General features: G+C 30.3%; 2 protein-coding genes across 11 annotated transcripts; one reads left to right on the forward strand and one right to left on the reverse strand.

The window, feature by feature from the left end:
* Positions 1-2,123: 2,123 nt before the first annotated feature.
* Cpsf6 (cleavage and polyadenylation specificity factor subunit 6) lies at positions 2,124-18,227 on the reverse strand. Of its 8 annotated transcripts, none has more exons than XM_076322956.1 (11): positions 17,721-18,227; positions 16,052-16,313; positions 14,139-14,363; positions 13,797-14,024; positions 12,752-13,234; positions 11,283-11,409; positions 10,860-10,973; positions 10,097-10,389; positions 9,595-9,892; positions 8,811-9,075; positions 2,124-2,715 (listed from the first exon to the last, which is right to left on the reverse strand). In XM_076322956.1, exons 2-11 carry the CDS (start codon positions 16,106-16,108, stop codon positions 2,694-2,696), a joined length of 2,112 nt encoding a protein of 703 aa, XP_076179071.1. In that variant the 5' UTR covers positions 16,109-16,313; positions 17,721-18,227; the 3' UTR covers positions 2,124-2,693. The 8 variants fall into 8 exon arrangements, with proteins under 8 accessions (XP_076179071.1, XP_076179067.1, XP_076179066.1 ...); XM_076322952.1 differs by having other exon boundaries at positions 2,124-3,977; XM_076322951.1 differs by lacking the exons at positions 16,052-16,313; positions 17,721-18,227 and adding exons at positions 4,737-4,817; positions 15,678-15,932 and having other exon boundaries at positions 2,125-3,977.
* On the forward strand, positions 17,665-23,513 carry Nap1 (Nucleosome assembly protein 1). 3 transcript variants are annotated; one of them, XM_076322957.1, is made up of 9 exons: positions 17,665-17,806; positions 19,421-19,580; positions 20,475-20,767; positions 21,118-21,274; positions 21,438-21,575; positions 21,688-21,835; positions 21,936-22,055; positions 22,175-22,276; positions 23,193-23,513. In XM_076322957.1, exons 2-9 carry the CDS (start codon positions 19,425-19,427, stop codon positions 23,276-23,278), a joined length of 1,200 nt encoding a protein of 399 aa, XP_076179072.1. In that variant the 5' UTR covers positions 17,665-17,806; positions 19,421-19,424; the 3' UTR covers positions 23,279-23,513. The 3 variants fall into 3 exon arrangements, with proteins under 3 accessions (XP_076179072.1, XP_076179074.1, XP_076179073.1); XM_076322958.1 differs by having other exon boundaries at positions 17,713-17,806; positions 19,480-19,580; XM_076322959.1 differs by lacking the exon at positions 19,421-19,580 and having other exon boundaries at positions 17,676-17,806.
* The last annotated feature ends 61 nt before the right edge of the window (positions 23,514-23,574 follow it).

Consider the following 23,574-nt stretch of genomic DNA (forward strand, 5'->3'; position numbering starts at 1 on the left):
CGTAGATGTAGTAGTGTTGTTTGCAGAATCAGGAACAGATAGTTATAGAATGAAAAAAAAATCTTGAAAGATATTAAATTGACACACAAACCCTTGGATGAGAGAGGTCGCAAATAATCAGTCGATTAGTATCATTGCATACAGCAAAAATTATTGTCAGTTAAAACGAATTGTTTACATCGTCAAAAGAATTGAAGAAACCCTTATGAGAGACTTTATTGTTCGACAATGTAATCAGTACTTTTGAAGCTCCAATTCTTCAATTCTGTACAAACGAAACAATCACAAAAAAAAACTATCACTCTATCTTTCACCCCTGATATTTGATTTATTCTCCAGTATTGTCCAAAAATGTGATCAGTCTCTTACTTTGAGCAGTGTATCCGCTTCGTTAATGTAATTTTAATATTATAAAATATTATAAAATATTATAAATAGTATAGAATAATATAAATTATTCTTTCAACTCTTACACATTTAATTTCTTGTCATCAATTTCTTTCCATATTTTTACACAAAGAATATTAAATATATTAATTTAATCAGATCCAACGAGTTCTAATGAATTAACAAATTAAAGACAAATGTAAAATACGGAATGTAAAGTAATATTGGTGTCTAAAATGGGCTATATAAAAAAGCATGGAATCGCAAAGGATTAAACCATAATAACTCAAACAATTGGACTATGAGTTGGTCATGCTCGATCCGGCATTTCTTATCGCTACCTGGTATTTCAGTAACTACGTATTTTAAATGGCACATCGAAACATAATCGTTTACGAGACGTACGTGATATATCATGCAATGTGGTCTCGTTAAGTTACAACATAAAAATCTCGGGATTCCCTCTGTTTTCGTACGACAGGATTAACTATCTTGTACTGTGCTCTGTGAGAGTCCCTCGTCCGTTTCTTGGTACGTGTTTAAAGGTACCAAACGCTCAGCCCTTTGCGGTCCTCTTCCCTTTTCACAGTCTCTAAAAAAAATGATCCGATGTGTTAAAAAAACATTTAGGATAGCACGATTAACGAAAGCTCGTACAGTGTGACAAAACCAAAGATTTACGCATACAAATCATAGTAATTAAAATTATCCGTGGAACGCTGTTAATTGTTCTCTTAACTACAGACATTTCTATGTTAGATAAAAGTGGACCGTAAAGAGTTCAGCTAGGCAACGAACAACTATTTAATACAATAAGAATTAATATGTACAACGTAGCCTCACAGAGCAATTATCACTTGTATTATTTGTCATATTCCATAAAAAATCCCTTCGAAAGGTGAACCGTTCATATTGTTTGGTAGTTTTGGCGTTTTCTCCCTTAGGAAGAATTTAACTTAAATATGTGATCGATTATCACAAGTTTGGTTTAGCTGTTTTTAACTCTTTCATGTGTGAGAAGTGCGCGCAACAACTTCTTACAATTGTGTTTTCCGTACAACTAAATATAATAACCGAGTAACATTTCAATCATCAAATTAATAACAAACAGAAGTAAATAAAAAGTAAACTCAAAAATATTTAAAAATTGAAATAGGGTCTTCTGAGAAGAGATTAAATTTAAGGATGGGGAATGTTAAAGTTTTAAAACGTCATGCTGAACATAGAGTAATACAATGGTACCGATTTGCACAGCTTAAAACATGAAAGAGTTTATGTTGTTGCATAAATGTTGTTCTTTAGCCTTCGTACAATCAAAAACGTATGTAAGTATTGTACAATGATCTTTTTGAATGTTATACAGATTTAAAATATGTAACTACATGTAATCTATATCATATTTATAGTACAAAAATGTATAATGATAAATGAACAAATATTCTTAATCGAATCTTGATTAGATGAGAATTGAAATGTATAATTTGTAAACATTTAAAAAAGAGAATTAACTTGCAAATGATACAGGAACTGCTGTCAAGTCAGATACCATATAAATGAATAAAGTTTTTCTGTGAACATGTTATACTTTCACAATACTATCCATCATTGTAATAAACTTTCGTATCGAATGTTTGAAGTAAATATTGAAAAACAAAATGACACTCAAAATAAAAACTAATTTTCCAGAATTACCAATGTATGTATATAAAATTAATAAATCTTTCATTTGCTTTTAAACACGAGGAAAACATGGGTATTTCTGAAAAATTAGTTTTCAAATAGTTGCATTGTGTGCGAAAACTTTAAATATTATTAGAGTGAACATTTCGATTCTATTATTAAATTTCGTGGGTGATATTAGTTTTTGAAACAATATATAATCGTTGATTAAATATTACTCATTGTTGTGTGTAAATATCATTTCACCCAGGACTGCACTTTCGACCCCTGACGCCGTTGCAAACACCAAAATACAGAAATGAATTCACGGGGACCGAAAGTGCGATTCTCTCTCTGTTCTTTTCGATCGGTTCTACCTTTCGAGCATTGTCCGGGGGATGTATAGCACAAAAAAACAAAAATAACATTTTCAGGAGATTGTGTGTACTGATGAATAAAGTAAAGACACGTTTATCACGTATATTTTTTTTTTTTTTGAAAGCGTATATATGTATTATATTAAGATACAATCTTGCATCGTCGCGGAGCTTCAGAAGATTGATGAGTTCACACAGAGGGGAGTCGTCTTCGTTCTTCCCGGAAGTCAGAAGCAACAGCACCGTTCTCCGGAAGGCGTGCATGCTTCTTCAGCTTGTCTGTAAACCGCAACTGAACACGACCTTGTTTAACAACCCTCATAGCGGCCTTATCACACTTATTTGTGTAATTTCATCGATAATAAACCGCGTATCTCGCTCTCTCCCTTCCTCTCCTTCTCTCTCACTCTCTCTCTCCCTCTCTTTCGCTCTCTTTCTCTCTCGAAACTAAACGTATACTCTCCTTGAACGTTACATAGAGATATATGTATGCATGTGTGTACGCGTTTCATTCGCATTATCAGTGTGATACATATATATATATATATATATGTATATATCTATATATATATGTATAGTGTACGCTGCATAAAAAGAGAGGAAAAAGTGATGACTTTAAATGAAACATATACGTACAACTCTACAGCGTTCCGATTTATATATGTATATATATATATATATATATATATATACACATATATACACATATATATATAAATGTATATTTATATATAAATATATATATACACACATACGTATATATGTATGAGAATCCCATAAGAACCCATATGGTAACTTGGTAAAACTCGCGGTAAGTTTGTAGGCTCAAAATCCATCCGAAATTGGTTTAACACTTTCCCGACCAAACCTCTATTTTTAGATGCTTTACATACTGATAAACAGTCAGGCATCCAAAAATAGGTGTTTACATGGTACAAGATTTGCGAGCACTGAACTACAAGTAACAAAATAAACGATGGAAGATGGTATGTACGAGTCTAATTTTTATAACTCTAGACATATATGGATCACTTCTATCAAGGATGCTCTTCAAATTCGAATGACCCAAATCCTCAAAATTGACAAGTGACAGCGGTATCACTGTATTACATCGCAAGATAATTGGAACTGAGGTACTTGCAAAGCAAGTGTATTTCGTGTCGTTTTGAAACCAATCATTGTGAAATTGGTCAGGAAAGTGTCAAGATACTTCTAGAGTCAGGTGAATAGGATAAACGCGTGTCCTCTTGGATCCATTTCGTTCGAGGTCTCCAAGAAGCGACGAGCTTGCACGAAAATCAGCGATGAGATCCCGCGACACTGCTTTACTACCGTATCTTGCAGTTCCTCTTTCATTGAGAACCCTTTATCGCTGTGAACTAATTTTAATGTCTCGAACGATGCGATGAGTCTCCACGTTCGTCGCGACGATCTCTTTCTCGTTCTCGTTCCCGTTCACGTTCTGGTTCTCGTTCTCTCTCCGACGGTCTCCGGCTTGATTCTCGTTCTCGATCTCTGTCTCGTTCACGCTCTCTGTAGCGATCGTCATAATACCTACACAAGTCACGTCAGCCAATTATCTTACTTTAGCGATGCACCTTTTATTGTTTTCTTTTATATACAATATATATTTACACTTATCTTTACGCTATTTCTCTAATTTTACGCTACCCCGTTTCCCTTCCCGTCTTACATTGTTCTCTGTTCACATTGTATTCAATTTCATTTTCTTTGTTTACCCTTTTACTACACGCATATCATTGATCATTTACTGAGAACCACAAACATCGCAAAAGAGACAAGTATACTGTAAAAAGCAGCTACGTAACTTTTGCATAGAATTCCAATTCTTTTGGCAGCTAAGCAAATATTTTTTAACGGAAAATGTAATTGTGACAAAGAAAAGCCCAGCAATGAATTCTGTACGGTCTAATTTATTGATACCTAATTTTTAAACTATACAATGCAAACAGTGACTCTAACAGTCAAAATAATGAAAGAATTCACTCGATTATTATCTAAAGTACCTTTGTCATCATTATGTGCATGTGAAAAGACAACTAATGTTAGCTACAGCAATAAGTTGAATTGTTGAACGTTCAAACTGTTCCTTTTACCTCTCTTTCCATTTCATTTAAAATCTAAAATGTTCCTACCAACACTTTTATCATTCATGGAAACGTTAACATTGTGACAAATGTAATTTTTTCAAATGTATAGCAGGTCTGCTTTGATCATTGTTGCATGGAACGAGATGGAGCTTTTTAAAAAGTCTACATGCATTCATTTTAATGAAAAAAAAAAGTAAATTACCTAGACGCCTTGGAAGACGAGACGGGAGGCGTCTCTGGCGGCTCTTCTTTTACTCTCGGCCTGGCTGCCTGACGTGTTGTACTAATGGAAAATGCATACTTTGTTATGACTTACACAGTTACCAGACTTAGTACGTTCTTTTAATTAAAACAAGTTACACAAGAAAATAGTTTGCTTTGTTTCTAGTCAATTCATAATATGTAAACGACCACTTACTCGACCAAATATTAAATGAAACTTTACTTATAGTAAGATGTATTATTTATGTCAGTTAATATTTGTAGAACTGCTCTGTATATCATGAAAAATATGAACTAGCTTAAGAAAGTACACCTTAGCTGTACAGTAACAAATTCTACTAATGATGCAGTATAAACTACAATTAGTAGGCTTGTATGAATGCATGTATACACTCACACATGCATTGTATAAAAAGAACTTTAGAGTCAGTTATCAAACCTGAAACCATATTCAAACGTTCAGAGTAATACGAAAGGAGTTAAATTTGAAATTTGGAAATAAAAGATAATTCATGTTTAACTGCCATGTTTAATATATTCATATGGTTTCAGGATTATGAATATCTAACTTTAATAAAATATTTGACCATATACTACCTTAAAACCACAAATTACAATTTCTTTCTGCACAAGAATTACCAGTGCACTACATTATTGTAAAAGTCAAATAAATATTTAGTAACGGTAATACACAAATAGTACATTTTAAATTATTCTCCTTAATTGTGGTTTGTAGGTATTTTTACATTACACTAATAAACGAAATATAAATTTCATGTAATTTTTGTCTGAATAGTAATTATATGTATAATATTTTAATAAACAAAATGAAAATTTTAATTGTTATATCCATGTATTCCTTATCTATCTATATTTTATGAAACACATTCTGTTGATAATAAAAACATGAGAATTATTCACTTCACTTATGAACTGTTATACCCAAAATGAATAGCAACAGTGAATATAGGAACAAACACTCTTTTATAAAAAAATTAAACAAAAAGGAATAATCTAAAATAAAATAAATTGTGAATAGTAATTTCATAAGTACCATATGAAATTGATACAAATACTATAATTAAAGAGATGAGAAATATAAACAATTATTTACCAGTTCATAAATTAAATAATCAATCCTTTTACTATATTCTAAGTACAAATATTGATGATTCTACTCCAAATATTTATGTATTACAGTATGCTATGAACATTAGTAATATTCATAACGTATTGCAAAAATGTTGTATAATACATAACTTTATAAATTATATGATTACAATTGATAAAAGATATATACATAAGTTTTGATACTTTCCAAGTTCTGCTCTTGGAAAAAAATCATAATTACACTAGAGAAAGCAAAAGCAAAAAATATCATTAATGTCTTGTATGACTTGTCTTAAAGCATAAACTAAAATTTCTTTAAATTTCAAGTTCTTTGATTCAAATAATTGTCACATTAGAAAGATTTATACTAAACAACCCCGACCTTTAACTCTTTATCGATGTAAATTTATGTAATTCATACGACACTCAACGATATTATGTGCAATCATCGTACGTACATTTGTAATTTCATGTTGTAACAAAAACATTTTGCTAAAATATTATTGATGAGTACAAATTCGATTGTTTCTTAGATATACAGTATAAAATAAGAATGCTAACGTAAGACAAAAAAAGTAGTTTTTTAAAACTACATTAAGTTCAACTAATGAATAATTCCATATCTCTGTAACAGGTTGAGTGTTATGATGCATGACAGATACTAATATCCACCACCAGACTTGCCATTCATGCAGTGGCAGTCCTCGCTGGCCGACGTTTGTAATATGTTTTTAAAACCCTTATCATAAACCCTAGTATTTCTAAACTTTTGAATAAAATTAATGTTATTAGGAATAGTGTTAGAACTTTTTATCAAATTTTTCTACATTCAAACATAGACTTTAATGGTTCAAATATTTGGCGAATATAATTCAAATACTTTTTTAGTACAGCCATTAGAGCAGCCTGAGAACGTTCAAAGTAGATGAAAAGATATGAAAAATTTGCTCCACACTCAACCTGTTAATTTCTACATTTCACGTATTTCAGTTATTGAAATTGTGAATAATGCATTTGTCAAGTATTTTATTTTTGATTATTTGATTTCTAAAAAAGTTTGATTTTACTTATAGTAAATATTTCTAAGTAATAAACGAATTAATCAATGTTAAAATCTTAGCATTTGTGTATACTAAAATTTTGAATAATTTACAATAAAATTTACATCCTCTAATTATACTGTTGTTGTAAATCTATTGATAATATTGTATTACATTAAAACTGAGATCGCAGTACCAATATAATTATAACTTTTTTGAACACTGTACTATCACACTTCTTGGAACAACTTGATAAGATCACAAATCATCTAAGTCAAGATATTTGTTTCTTCCAGATTTAATGTAAATCAAAGTGAATTTTATTCAAATCTATAATTTCGTTGTTTATTTACTTATGATTTAAGAATATTTAATTAATGTATGGACATAATTTAAACTAAAAAATATAGAATTACATATTACAGAACAGTCTGATACTTATAGAAATAAAAAACATCTAGTTATTTCACATATTAACTAAAAATTTGTATAGCTAATGAATTTGCATTTTTACACATAAGTATTTACATTTTTATACCTTTCCTAATATCATTTGCTACAGAAAAATATTTTACCCATATATCTCAGAAAAATGAAAAAAATTTTGTTTTTTAACACGTAATAACGCTGAGATCATTTACAAACAATAGATAATGATAATTTTATTTGAAAACAATTATATTTTATTAAATTAAAGATTAAATATTAGTTACTGAAAAATATAAAGAAAATAAGCAGTCAACAAAGTGTTTGTAGAGGTGAATATTTAAAATATTGAATGAGAATTAACCATCATCTTTTAAAATTGTTAAAAGTTCTTTTATAAAGAGGATACGTTATACGAATTTAGAACTTTTAAAGTATACAAATATACATAAGTAATTAATATGTTAAAGTAAAATAATTTTTAACCCTGTTGCTGTAAATAAAATAATTGCTTTTGCTCGACTAGAAGTAACATGCTTCCAATCACTAATTTTGTGAAAGTTCTTCTAAAGAAGAGTCTAGTTGAAGAGCAGTATTATCCAAATTAAGTGATTTGTAACTATAAAATGCATCTTTTAAATAATGGCACAGCAAAAGGGTTAATTGATTAGATATAATTAATAAATCCTGATGTATACTAGACTGTGTATTGTTAATATTTTATAAATTATTACGACTCGACTACATGAAAATTATCGATGACCGTTGTGTGTATTTCACCAACCCATTTTTTAAATTAATCGAAGTAAATAGTACAGAAACATGAAGAAAAATTACGACAAACAGTTATAATATCTAATAACAGGTAAGATTTGTTTCAATTAAGTTTTTCGATACCTAAATAAATATTACTAACTGTTTTACAATAAATTTCAGTTACAAATAGTCATTCACATTATAAAACAAGGCATTCTGTTCTAAATATCGTCCATTAAATTGTTACAGTATTATTGGCTTAATTTACTTGCACCTTTACGAAAAACTGAACTACTTATTACTACATTCAATAGTCTCTCGGTTTGAATTGTTTGGATGAATTTCATGAGGCGAAATCCTACATAACTTAGTTTCGAATATTGAAAGATAATAATACGGACGATAAACTTATCTTACTTACAATTATTATCGTTGAAGTAACGATATTTATTTATAAAAAGAAAAAATTGCTTTTACAATTTGTGAAAGTTTTTTCAGGATAGAATATACTTTTGAAGTGTTGCAGTATTATGTAGTTCATTGAAATGCGAAATATTCGTTAACAATAAATTTATCATATCTTCCCTAAATAATACATACACGCAATATTTCTAAGACTGTCAGTTAAGCTAGCTGGTCAGTAAAATCACGACCGAATTAGATAAAAAGGTATATCCAGTAGTGATAATTAAAATAATTATTTTAAGTAATTTTTAGCTTACCTTTCTTCTCTGCTTCGTTCTCTATATTCGCGATCTCTTTCACGCTCGCGATCCCTCTCTCTGCTTCGTGATCTCTCGCGTGGATATGGTTCACTGTAATAGCGTTCTCTGTCACGATCACGATCCCTTTCTCTTTCGCGATCACGTTCTCTGTCACGTTCTCTGTCCCTGTCCCTGCTTCTTTCTCTGTATTCCCTGTCACGACTCCTCGATCGTTCACGCCTCCTTCTATGACTGCGTTCTCTGTCACGTGAACGTGATCGTTCTGAAACGGTTCATTAAACACATTAGAACATTAAGGAAATTATTTTCTGTAACAAATATTTAAATTAAAATCTTTAAAAGAATTTATATGCAATCATCACTACAGCGACCCATTACAAGAAATCTTGTGAATTTTTCAAGATTATTATTCAAATGCAATCTTTAGTTAGTCCTGGCAGTCTTCAAGACTCTCATTTGAAGAATTATTTTTTATAAATGGTATTTCTAAGGTTTTCAACAAATAATAAATTTCTATCATTCGTAGTTTGTTAAGATATTTGTTAGACGAGTTACTAATTACTATAAATTACCTTTAAGTAGAAGTAAATATCACGCAACAAGATTTGTACATGGTAATATTTTAACTATATTTTTTATGAATCGAATCGTTAAACCCAAATTGTATAACTTTATAATTCGTACGTTAAGTGAAAATGTATTAAATTATAAGGACACAATGAGCTATAATTATAAGTAATGCACACATATTTCGTAAAGGAATAATTAATTTTAAGATTACCTCTTCGCGCGGAACCGTAACTCTTCGTTTCAACGCCGCGTAAAGTGTCTTGAAGAGAACTGATTAAAATTTTGCATCTGTCGTCTGCAGCAACTTTCGATTGCTTTATCAAAGAAATAGCCGTGACCAAGGTCTCTATGGCGCTCGCGTATTCCCCTGCTGCAGCATCTGATACTGCTCGAGCAATCGCGGAAGAAGAAACTGTCCTATTTCGACTCATTATTTCTTCAAATTCTTGTTCCGTTAATGGAGGAGGACCTTCCGGCCGATGATCAGGTCCTGGCGCGCCATATGGTGGCTACAAAATATTTTTTAGATTTATTTGTAGCAATCTTTAAAGAAATTTACGAAAAAACTATTACGGAATTAAAATGTGTTCAAAAAAGGATTGAAATTCGTTCGCTATTTACAAATGAAATACTTTATATGCGTTACTGTTTATAATTGGTTAAAAATTCTTTTGATAAGCAGAAATCAAAATAAAACGTAACGTATATTATACCTGTGTTGCAGGTGGACCATACCCATGTGGTGGTACATGAGGAGGACCATGAGGTTGACCATGTGGAGGTCCATGAGGAGGGCCATGAGGTGGTCCATGAGGAGGACCATGAGGTGGTCCGTGGGGTGGACCAGGTGGACCAGGTGGATGCTGTCCTGGATGTTGATGAGGTGGCCCTTGTGGGAAAAATGCTGGATTCACATGTGGTGCTGGTCCTCCTGGTGGTCCTTGTGGTGGTCCCTGGGGTGGTCCTCCGTGACCAGGTGGGGGCCCCCCTGGACCTGGCAACATTCCTGATCAATATCTATGTTAGCTTGCAACACTATATATGGCAAGCTTTCAAAGTTTTTCTTTCTGTAATTAATTAAAAAATTGTATGCTGTTTTGCTTTAGGATATGCTTGCACAATACTGTAAGTAGTATAAATAATGTAAAATTGATTTTTATAAATTTAATTTAATTCTTCAAAGAAAATAAATAATGTATTACATTTCAATTATAATTTTGAAGTATTTTTTATTTTTCATGTCCTTTTCTCAGATTGTTGTTTAAATTTTTGCATTATTCACATAATACTGCATCATGTTTTGTTTTAGCGACATTATAACATAAAAAATAAATTCATTTTTCATGTTATTTTTGTCTGAAACACCTTGTACCTTCATACTCCTAAGCATAAATTTCCCTCAATATCATGCATTATCATATTAAAAATGAATAATATTTAGTATTGTTAATTCAATGAATGTCCTAAATTTCTCACCACCCATAGAACCTGGAGGAGGTCCTCTCTGTGGTGGGCCTTGACCAGGTTGCGGGCCTTGCATATGTTGATGTTGAGGGAAACCTGGTGGTCCCTGAGGCCCGTGATGCATTCCTATGCACATTGAATAATTACATCAGTGAACTTCTTTTATAATAACTTGATTACATAGTGCTTTATTACTTAAAGTGATCTATTAAAGTTCATTATGTCGCATTTTGCATTCGTTCTGCATCATAATCCTGATGCTTTATGATACACTTTACAGTCATAACTGTCACACACCTATTCTATCATGCAAATTACAAGCTGTGAAAAATAATAATTTGATACCAATAATACATGAAATGAAGGAAAAATAGAGCACTTGAGTCCAAGATGTTTCAGGATATTATCTACTACAAAATTAAATATTTCACAAACCTGGTGGTCTATTCCATTCAGGACGTGGCTGAGCACCTCTTGGGTCACCTGGAGGTCCACCAGGATGTCCAGGTGGACCACGTGGAGGTCCTTGACCAGGTGGACCAGGTGGACCACCATGAAATTGCTGAATAGAGACAAACGAACTCCAATTCATTGTAATTTAATTATGAATTATTTTCTATATTTGGAAAGTAATAATAAAAATTATTCGATGATGTATTTATTAAGAAAAATTTGACTAAAATAATATTTTAGTAACAAATTGTAAAATTGACTGGTGATAGTTGTATTTCCATAATAAATAAAATCTTATATTAAAATTTTAAGTTATCAGAGCCAGTTTGTAAATTCATTAATAACTTTTCATCAATGTGCTGCCAAAGATAATTAGTCATTGAACAGACAGAAATGAAACAGTTTAATAGAGAAGCTTTTCATGTTATATGTATCTCATGCAATATACTTACTATGAACTTTGTATAAAGTAAACACTTGTATGTGAAACAAGTAACTCTATCTAGGATAAGTAATGAAATATTCAATGTCCAATATGCACACTATAACCTTTTCAAGTTTGAATATTGAACACATTCATTTAAAAGAGAATTCAACATTCTATAAAACATCAGAAAAGAAAATTAAAATAATAAAATAAAATTTTAATACAAGAAAAACAATTGGTTATCAAGTATAAGATTGATTCGTAATACTTTAAAACTGACAAACAAAGATACAAAAAATCTAGTAATTAAAAACTGGTAGTAAAAATTGATAATCTCTATTTAAATTTCATATTTAAAAACATATATATATATATATATACTGAAAGTTTCGAAAAATGGATAATTCGTACAACGTGAAAAGCAGGAAAGACAACACATTGTGTGTGTTACCTGTGGTATATGGTAACTGGTTTCTGAAAGATCTCTAGTGCAACTCTGTTTACGCGGAACGTAAGACATGTAAGTGCAAAAAGTATTCTTATAACTTGTATGATAAAATTTCATTAATTCAAATTTTTAATCCATTTAAAATACATAATTATAGTATTTAAAAAATACATGTTGCATTAGAAAAAAATAAAATAAATTACTTAAATTAATATTTAAAATTACAAATGAAAATTGATGAGACAACAAATGAAACCATTTATAAAGTAACTTTAACAATTTTATTATTAAAAAATAATTAATTTTTTGCACTCAATTGTCCAATTGAGTAAATTAAGAATTTCTGTTTGTAAACAATACTTGTAAAATATGCTTCTTCGTAATTATATTTTGTATTTAATTGCTAATGCTTTAATATTATTGTATTAAAATTTCCTTGCTTTGCAAAGATTGTAAATAGAAGAATAAGATTCTTAAAAAATAAAAATATCATACATAAGAAATAAAATAGTTATAAATTAACGATGAATTACATGCAGTTATTGATATTAATAAGATAAAAAGTATAGTACATACCATTCCAGGTGGTCGATGTTGACCTGGACCTGGCCCAGGAGGTCCTTGCTGTGGTGGACCACCAGGTCCACTTGGACCTCTCGGTGGCCCAGGTGGACCATTAGGTCTTGGACCATTCCATGGTCCTTGTTGATAGCCAGGAGGTGGTGGACCCTGATTAGGATGCCCAGGTAAAGGATGATGAGGTCCTGGTCCAGGACCCATTGGTGGACCATGCATACGTGGTGGACCTTGTTGGCCAGGTCCACCTGGACCTGGTGGACCCATACCTGGGGGTGGCATTCTCTGTGGTCTTACACCTTGTGGAGGACCCATCATCATTCTAGGACCGTGATTTTGTTGTGAATGTTGAGGGTGTTGGGGATGCTGTGGATGCTGTTGATGAGGTGGCATTGGTGGTTGATGTTGATGTGGATTATGAGGGCGCTGGCTCTGACTCTGCTGGGGAGCGGGAGCTGGACGTGTTTTGCACTGAGACTCAAACTGAAAACATAAATTCAGAACTGTTAAACATTAATCTATTTAACTGAAAATCGAAATAATTATTAAACGGTTAGAAGTTCATGTAGGGTACCTGAAAGAAAAAATCAAAACAGCTAGTTCATTAACATAAGTATATTTTGTACATATAAAGTAATGTTAAAATGAAGAGAAAATTAAAAAGAATTAATCTAATTTTGGATACAAAAAATCAATAAAGCTGCGTATTTTCATTTTGGTTGGATTTCTCACTCATAAAATGAAAGGTAATAGACTAATTTTTATAGGAGATGTCCGATTAAGCATCTATGAATTGACATTATTATACCATAGTAATGAGAGATAGTTGGGGGAAGGTTGCCAAACTCTAAAGCTTAGCTTGGATATGCCTGCCATAGGATTATTGAGGTTCTCACATTTTCTATATAATAAATGTGGCATCTTTCCACTACAAATAATTTTGCATTATCTCAATATGAAAATTAACATTTTTCAAAAATTTATCATTTAATTTTCTTCCACAACAATGTATTTACTTATGGATAATATAAGTACACAAACTTACTTGATTCAAAGCTTGTTTAGTAGGAAACGTTACTACTGGATTTTGGCCATGCAATTCTTTTTTGGGCAATCTTTCCATACATATCCTCATACTTTGTTCTGAACCCAAAGATATAACACAGAAACCCTTAGATTGTCCATTTGCGCGATTTTCAAAGAATTTTACTTCAACAAAATCAGATACACCAATACTTTGCACTGCATCAGTTATATCTTGATCACTTGTCCACTGCAACAGACAACAGGATGTTAATAGAATCTGTTATTATGTAGACATATCATCTTTAGTGAATATGATACAAATAATTAATACATAAAAATAAATTACTACAAAATTACCTACCCAAGTTAAATTGCCAACATATAATTGATGACGTCTTCCAATTTGATTTGGTTGAATATTATTTCCAAGTTGATGATAAGGTGCACTACCATTTGTTTCTTCATTTGGTGAAGTAGTATCACCTCCACCATCTCCACTGTTTCCTGTAGAAACACCACCGTTACCACCAGCAGGTGCTGCTATCACATCATCATATAGATCAACACCATCACCAGCAAACTCGTCCTACAACAATTATTAAAAAGTTAATAAAATTATTGTGAATTATATTGGACCAATGATGACCAATGACCTTAATTTATTAATATAAATATTAATATACTACAAAATAGGGAATATTTTAGAAAGTATGAATCTACATAAAAATTATATAACAGTAATATTAAAAACTATTACTGTATTGAAAACTTTGTTTATTAAGAAGATAAAACAAAAATTGGCAATTTATGTTAAACCTATTATATTTAAATATATTAAATTAGTCCACAACTAGCCTACAATAAATTCTTTACAATATTCTAAATTATAATTCCTTTAACTTCTTTTTTCGAGTTATAAAATAAAAGATTTTTTCTTTAAATTTTAATGAAAGTTCTACAAAACATGATCAATATTATTATAAAAAGAAAACATTTAATTCAAGTTTATAAAGATTTAATGCACATTTATTCAGATTTGTGTTCACAATAAATGAACAATATTATAAGTGAACAAAAAAAATTTAAATACCATTTTAAATAACAATTGAGTAGCAAAGTAATTGCAAATGAAATAATATTTCACATTGAACATAAAAACTTAAGAAATAAAATAGTTTAATAGAATAGCAACCAAATGAAGTAAAAATATTTTATTGCGAATTACAAACTATTACATGAAAATTCTTATGACGGCAAGAATAAGATGATAAACATATAAGAAAAAATAATAGGTCTATGATTAAAGATGTATTACCTAAATTCATGCTTAGATTAAACAATTCTTGCTTACATTTGTACAGTCCTCAAGAATGCGCAACCTAAAGGCATTCCTGCATTTAGTCGCATACTCTTGGGGCCTATCTGCTTAAATACAATAAACTGGCACTTTGGCTCAGGTCTTCAATATACAAGTGTAATGTGAAAGTGATTTTTAAAACTGTTGATTTACAAAATATTTATATTTCAAATTTTACCCAATCTTAGCTCACAGTCTATTTTAATCCGATTTTCACCGTCACAAGATATTTCAAATATTTGAGGATTAAAAATTAATTTTACTTCATACTTTGAAAGCATAAGCCAAAGAAAAATATTTTTATTTCATATTACTTGACCATTCAAATAACACCATCTTATTTTCTACGTTTCCGCGTTACTTACGAAATACTTTTTTATTTGCATTCGCTTAGGCGTTTACCACTGAAAACCAGTATTTCATATTTTATTCAGATCCACGTAAGAATAATATAAACGTTTCGAGGAGAAAACAAAAAATATTTATCAAAACTACATCGATGAACGAAGCGGAAGAAACACTACTACACGACATTCGCCTTACCGCTAACACCATTTTGCTTTTCTTGCCGTGTATCTGTATTACACGTATTCGCTTTAGCTTTCCGATGCGACAAACGTGCACAAATGAACACTAACTGTATAACAGAATATTGGAAAGCGTTCGTCGATCGTTACCATCGAACGCAACAGCTATTCGCCGCGATTGAAATGCGAGCTGAAACCGACGTCCCGCCTGTACAAGATACGGACACCGCTTACGAGTAATCGTTACCGTCTCTCCTCCATGACGCCGGACACCCCGCTATACTGTCGCGTTTTTCTCACAGTTTTGAATATTTATCGTATGAGCAACCGATCAACGATAATGTATATCGACCGCGTGGTCGCTTATTAACAAAGATGAAATCGAATTACCTGCGCGAAATCTTGCTCTAGATCGTCGGCGTACAAATCAATGTCACCGTCCGCCATTTTACGTACACCGACGCTCACTGCATTTGACGAAGGCGCCAAGCCTAAAGGGCTGGCGGTGTTGTATAGGAGAAAACGTGTTAGCGAATTATGTTACGTTTCTCGTCTCAAACGGACGTGACGTCACTGCGCCATCTTTATTCCCCTTCGCGATAAACGACGAGACTGAAGTGCGCATAACTAAAATTGAAACAATGTGGCCAATCTGAAGGAATATCAAAATAAAATTTGAAAAATTGGACACGTCTGTCTTTTAAAAAAGTGAAAAGAAAGTTTGTTAGATCTTATTGTAAACTTTTATTTTTTTTACGTAAAAAAAAAAACTTTTTAATGATTGTTTTATAGCAGTTTATACAAAGTTATTTTACAATGTATTAACTTAAATAAGTTAAAAAGTTAAATTTCTCAAAATTAAAGTATAATCGGAAAGAAAGTAAAACTGCCAATTAACAAAAGTCTTAGAAAATTTTAAATAACGTTACTTGAATATTATTTCAATAATATTTGGTTCCTATGCTTTACATCTGTTTACATTATTCTGTTTAGATTGTAATGATGAAATTTCATTCAAAGATATTATTTCGAAAATAATAATTGTATGTCCGAGATAATAAATTAATCGATGAATTATAATTCATTGCAAATATCTTAATTAAATATCTTAGGAAAATTAAAATAAAAGTTTTTCTTCTGAAAAAAAATAAAGTGTTTGTTGGGTTCATTGTGATCAATTTTCTTACTTTATTTTATAAAATTCATTTCTTAAATAATTTTTGTTATACTACTTGGTGATAGGAAGCTACGTTTGTAATTTTCAAAGATTTATTTTTTTAATGTTTTAAAAAATCAAATTATAAACGTCAGCCGTTTTCTTGTATTTATTAAGAGTTTTAAGCATTTACTTTAGAACAAACTTTTTATTATAAATTTCAAATTCTTATATCTTTTCTTTTGTTAATAAATTAGGTATGAATTTTGTAAATTTGAAGTGTAACCCGAAATAAAGTAGAGCTACCAACTTAAGGGTTCTTAAACTTAAGTTTAACTTAAAGAAAAATCTATTAGATTTTGTTATAAAATTTATGATTTATCGATTAAAAATTTATAATTCATTATGTACATTTTATTTCAACTCACATGTCGTCTTTTGGGATATTAATAATCATATATTTAATATTATATGTAAATACAAGACAAATTTTTTCACACTACGTGATTACAAAAATCTTTTGTGTTTTCACTGATTTTAAGGTTTTAAAAAGTTAAATTTAAATTTTGATAATAAATAATCCTCAACAACTCCATTATGATGGTTGAAATTTTTTAATTACTCCATCTTTTTTTTCAGGAAGTTATGCTTGACAATTGTTCAAAAAGATATATTTTAAAAAATTGTAGAACAAATCTTTAGAAATCATTACGAACTATTTATATAAATTAGGAAAACATTAAAATTTGTTTTTATTCATTGCCTACTCGATTTGGAACAGTTAATTTTACATTTAAGAAAAAATAAAAGTAAGGTTAGGGAATTTTAGAATCGTATGATAGCAGCACTTAGTCCAAACAGAAAAGGATAGAAGGGGAACTAATTTCGTATCGTGCGACTTACTGCAACGAAACTACTGACACAACGACCGGTTCGTTGTTCGTTCCGTGGTTCGTTTCCTCTTTTGTGATCAGCTCCGATCTTGAAAGGTATGTTTTTTCGTCGATATTAATGATCCTCCTTTTTCGTTCAGACATTCTCGATTAACGCTTTCTCACAAAACTGACCGTTTTTAGTTTTCTTCACGAGTTTTCATGCATTTATAACATCGAAAATCTTTGCTTTTTTCATCTGTCCCATGTGTACGTACTTTTCTGTCTTGAGACAGAATTTGAGCGGTAGTGTTCACGATCTCTGCAGCTTTTCTATAAATTATTAACAGAGCAACAGCCTTCCCGTGAGTATAATAAACGTAACGCAATAGGATCCGCCAAATAATTGACAAATTGATATAATTTCCGCTTTTTTCCCCACAATCTCTGCATACTCGAGCAAATAACCTTTCTCCCTCACGAATATGGTGACTTTCAAATGTCAGTTTAACGTCGCGCAAAAATTCAACCGAATTAAGAGAATCTTTTCATCACGTGCATTTTGCATCTCACGTAACGTTTATTTTTTGCACACGCGTGCACGCAATCGATATTTAAGATATTCACGATGCATGCACGGCGAAAGATGAAGTCGCAACGTGTAATCGAATTTCGGCACGTTTACCAAATTATGATTTCGCTGTATGCCATGCCCTTGATTCATATATAAAATTGTTGTTTAATTTCAACTATGCTTTTTTTAAATTTTTATATGAGTGTTTATAAGTTTAGTCGCTTTCTTTGATATATTTCTATCTCGTTTTTTTTTTCTTGAGGAAAATTTCTTTTCAATATATTTTATTGATTAAGTGAAATAAAATATTTATCGTTGTTTCTTATCAGTATTTGTTATTGTAATTAAAGAAATAAATATCTTGAGAAATATTTAATTAGTCACATTTTTTAATTGCTATTAAAAAACATATTAGTAATATAAAAAGAGTAATCGAAAGTTTCATTATTACTATGAAATATATTTGCAATCCAAAAATTGTGTTTGAACATTTTATATTGTTTTAAATAAAATCACCCAAGAATATGTATATTCCTTGATGAAATCTTGTCTTGATTCATTACTTAATATATATTTGTTACAATAGTGACCATTCGTATAAATTCTTTTTGAAAATAAATTATATTCTGATATCATGACAAAAGTAAATTTAATCTTAAGTAAGAATAGATTATATAATAATTCAAATGATTTTGGTTCATAAGAAACAAAATGCTTAAACTAATAGAAATAACTTTCTTTCTCTGGGTGTAATTATTTTAAAATTCTTTATGTTTAAAACATAATTGAAATAATGTTTCTATATCATTTATTATGAATGAGCTCAATTTTAAATATTGGTGTTTTAGAATGAAACGTATAATTACCTATAAAATAATTTGTTTCTGAGAAATAATTTGGTTATTGAAATAAATAGACTTCCTACTAATATTTAAAAGAAGAATAACAATAAAGCAAAAAATTATAAAATTTTTAAACTATGATCTAAATTATCTCATATTATCTGAAGAAATTTCAAAAATTGTTTTGAAATTTCAATGATTTCTTTAAAAAATAAAATACCTTTTATTTTTTACCACATTGTTGTCGAAAGAATTTTATTGTTTTTCTCTTATATGCAAATACTTTTTTTTTTAAAACACAAATCTGGATTGTAGTACTATGACAACTGATCCAAAGCGCACTGGCAATAATAGTGATATGGAATCTGTTGAAGATGAAGATGATAACAACAGTATAGAGCTTACCACCCAAAATTTACGTAGACACGATGTGTTAGCTGCTCTGCAAGATCGTATTTCTGCACCAGGATTGGAGGTATTCAAATATCATATGAACTATAACAGTTTTTGATGATCCAAAAATTATAAAGTATTAATTTTACATTATATCGAAAGAAATACATTGAAATTTCTTAAGAATACTCTGTTATAAATTTTTAATTCTCTTAGTGCTTTATTGTCAGTAGCATACTGTTTAATATTTTTGTTTAAGTATCTATATTTTATATGTCAATAGCATTTTAATGTTAATTCTACTGCATTTAATGGTTTGTACAATTATTAATTGAAATTAATACTCACCTTTTAACAAATATATATACATTGTAAACATATGTAGCTCTGTATCAGTAACATGCCTTTTGAACTATGTACTATTAAATAAATCTTCTTTCTCAATATCTTACTTTTGTTTCTGTAACGAGTTATTTTTTTTCAGTTATAATATTTATAGTTGTAAAAACGTTTCTACAAAGAGTCCTTTGTCAATATTATTACTATTAACATTCTATGCTATTAGTTAATTAAGTTTGTGTATGTTTTTCCCTTATTTTCATTTTGTTTGCTGTCATAATTTAACAAGTTTTAATTAGTTATTAGTATAAGCTGTAAATCATGCACTGCAGTAGATTAGAAAGCAATTTTTCAAATTACTTATGCATTGACCACTGCTTAATTCATAAGAAAGAGAAAAATGTGTTTTAAATAATCATTTGTATCACAAAAAGTTAAAAAGTTTTTTGTTTTGAATTGAAAATATTGAATATTATGTTGAGTTAGAATATTGTGTAGCTACAAATTAAAATATTTTTAAATAGAAGATTTTCCTATATAAATATAAAATATTCACCTTGCAATATACATGGAGACGTTTATGACTATTAAATTACCTATCAAAAATTATATTTTAGAAAGTATTTTTAATTTTTAGCAAATGCAGTCCCTTCCAGCTCCTGTAAAACGCAGAATTAAAGCTTTGAAACAATTGCAATTATTTGCTACTAATATTGAAACAAAATTCTATGAGGATCTACATATCTTGGAATGTGTGTACTACAAGTTGTACGCTCCTCTTTACGAGAAAAGGAGTCAAATAGTATCAGGTGCTTATGAACCAAATGATGCACAATGTGCATGGAACAGCGATGATGAAGAAGAAGGTTTGGCTAATGATTTGAAAACAAAAGCAAATCTTGAAGATGTTAAAGAGGAAAAGAAAGAAGAGTATGTCTCTTTTACTTCCATTAAGTCTTACATATGTTTTACTGGTTTATTTTAATTTACTTTTAACAGTTTTATTTTAGTTGACCTAGTAAATATATTCACTCTTTGTCTAATTCTTTCAATTACAGTATACTTTGTAATGAATAAGTATTTAAAGAAATATTTAGATATGTAACTTCAAATGACATTTTTTTATTTGTATTCAATAAATTTTTACATATAAGTAGTACAAACAGTATTCTCATACTCGAATTATATTTTTACACTTTTATAAATTTTGTCTGTTAAGTGGATGAAAGTTGGAATTCACTGCTACATCTATCATTGTTAATTATTTGTGATCCTTTTAGAACTGAAGAAAGTGAAGATCCTAAAGGCATCCCAGAATTCTGGCTCACAATATTTAAAAATGTTGGAACATTGGCTGATATGGTTCAAGCACATGATGAACCAATATTGAAACATTTGCAGGATATTCAAGTGAAATATCTTGAAGCTAATCCAATGGTAAGTTGCATTTACAATTTAAAAAAGGTATTAAATTGTAAAAATTCCTGTTTTACTATGTGTACGCAAAGCTAATAGTATCTATACTGTAAAATGTGAAACACAAGTAAGAAATGTAAAAAGTTAATTACACTGTGTTAAAAGATAATGAGATTTTTTGTAGGGTTTTATTCTTGAGTTCCACTTTGAACCAAACGAATACTTCACTAACTCGGTTCTAACTAAAGAATATATTATGAAGTGTACAATTGAAAAAAATGATCCATTTAGTTTTGAAGGACCTGAAATATACAAATGTAAGGTAAGTAGACAGTTTTAATTTAAATAGTTTTCATTTCATATCTATAGCGATAAAAATATATTGTGTCACATGCAATACATATTTATATTTGTTACAAATTTTTTTATAATAGGGATGTGTAATTGATTGGAAAAAAGGAAAGAATGTTACAGTAAAAACTGTAAAAAAGAATCAGAAACATAAATCTCGAGGGTCCATACGAACTGTAACAAAAACTTTTCAGATTGATTCGTTTTTCAACTTTTTCAGTCCACCAGTTGGTAAGAACAGATAATAGTTTCCATCTTTATACGATGTATTTTATTTTCATCTTTAAATTAATTCGCTAATAACGTAATCCATTGCAAATTACTCTTTCAGTGCCAGAGGATTCAGAAGCAGAGGTAGATGATGAAACTCAAGCTTTATTAACAAGCGATTTTGAAATTGGTCATTATATTAGAGAGCGTATAGTTCCTAGAGCTGTACTATATTATACAGGTACGCCTCTTCTTTTTTCCTTTACAAATTAAAATAAAATTTAAGAGGTGATTTCACTGTAACTGATTATATAATTCGAGTACGATTAATTACTAATGACATATTTGATACTGTTTTAGGAGAAGGTTTAGAAGATGAAGATGAAGATTACGAAGAGGAGGAAGGAGACGAGGATGATCCTGAGGAAGAAGATGAAGATGACGAGGAGTCTGCACCATCAGGTGGGAAACAACAGGGCAATGATCATGTCGAGTGCAAAACACAGTAGAATTTTATACAAATTAAAATAAGGGGAAATCGTTCGTGCGTACAGTAAGAGACAAGACACTAACAAAACCTGACCGATAACTTCCTAAATATCCTGCGCCTGTGGCTCCAACATAATCCTGTTCGTATCAGAGTTGGGCATTAACTGGTTAAAAAGATTATCTAAATGAAGAATCGAATAAAGTTACTTCAACTTTATTAGTTATTCGAAGCTTCAAATAATTTTGATCAACATTATTCGACGAACGATTAACTGTATCGTCGAATAAAGATTTTGACTATAACTGCAACTTTATTCGACGGCTTCAAGTAACTTTTAAGCGTTAGTTGATTCAAAGCTTTGAATTGAAAAGTATCGTGGCATTTGACGACTTGTCTTTCCTATTACAGAAATAATTTTTTGGATTTTGTAAATACTTATTCGTACGATGTCGCATTTGAACTCATTTTCATTAGAAAAATTTCCGAAATCAATAGGTAACTTTAAAGAATAAGTAGTATAAAATACAATTTTTAATTTGTCAACGCCAAAACCTGATTACATTGCAACATTCTAAATGGCGATTGACTTTGTACGAAGAGGGTACATCGAAAACAAGTCGTCAGACCCAGCGGTGCTTTTCCCTTAAAACTCCTAACTTCTAAAATCGAAGGAGCCAGCATCGATCCTCGTCACTCTTGAAGTCTTGTTGAATCCACTAATGCTCGGAAATTTTCGGATAAAATTGCAGGTACAGTTTCTTTGACGAGATGATTCGAAGCTTCGAGTAACGAATAAAGTTAAAGTAACTGTATTTGATTCTTAGCTCAGTTAAAGTTTTGCCCATCTCTGGTATTACTCATCTAATCATATCATATCTCCTATTCCAGATCAAGCCGGTGACATACCGGCTCTTCGACATACCGGTGACAAAATTATGTGTACCCTCCCTTTAACCGACGTTGACGATGAATAGAAATACGGCTCATTAACAGCTAAAATCTAATAATGTCATATAAGTATAAACGATTGCGCTCTCAGCTCTACATAATAATCATTGTCATTTTTAATTGCTTCATTTTATATTATATTGTTACGTTTATATACAAACGAGAAAGTTAGTTGAATTTTTTTCAAAACGCACGTTGATCTATGGACAAATTTTTGGGTACTGTTAAAGCATTTTTAATACAAAAATTGAGAAAACTGCAGACAGCGCTTTCTTTCTTGCCGTATTACAAACGTAGTGCCATATTTTCCTTTTTCTATGAT

Source organism: Ptiloglossa arizonensis, chromosome 11 (genome assembly GCF_051014685.1).
Source record: "Ptiloglossa arizonensis isolate GNS036 chromosome 11, iyPtiAriz1_principal, whole genome shotgun sequence".
Classification (NCBI taxonomy): Eukaryota; Metazoa; Arthropoda; class Insecta; order Hymenoptera; family Colletidae; genus Ptiloglossa; species Ptiloglossa arizonensis.

Coding starts and splice junctions, on each gene's coding strand:
- Nap1 (XM_076322957.1), top strand. CDS start 19,425: ATGACAACTGATCCAAAGCGCACTGGCAATAATAGTGATATGGAATCT. Junction 21,275..21,437: donor ATCTTGAAGCTAATCCAATG/GTAAGTTGCATT, acceptor GATTTTTTGTAG/GGTTTTATTCTTGAGTTCCA. Junction 21,836..21,935: donor CTTTTTCAGTCCACCAGTTG/GTAAGAACAGAT, acceptor TTACTCTTTCAG/TGCCAGAGGATTCAGAAGCA.
- Cpsf6 (XM_076322948.1), bottom strand. CDS start 16,108: ATGGCGGACGGTGACATTGATTTGTACGCCGACGATCTAGAGCAAGAT. Junction 14,364..16,051: donor TAGAGCAAGATTTCGCGCAG/GTAATTCGATTT, acceptor TAATTGTTGTAG/GACGAGTTTGCTGGTGATGG. Junction 3,978..4,736: donor TCGTCTTCCAAGGCGTCTAG/GTAATTTACTTT, acceptor TGACTTGTGTAG/GTATTATGACGATCGCTACA.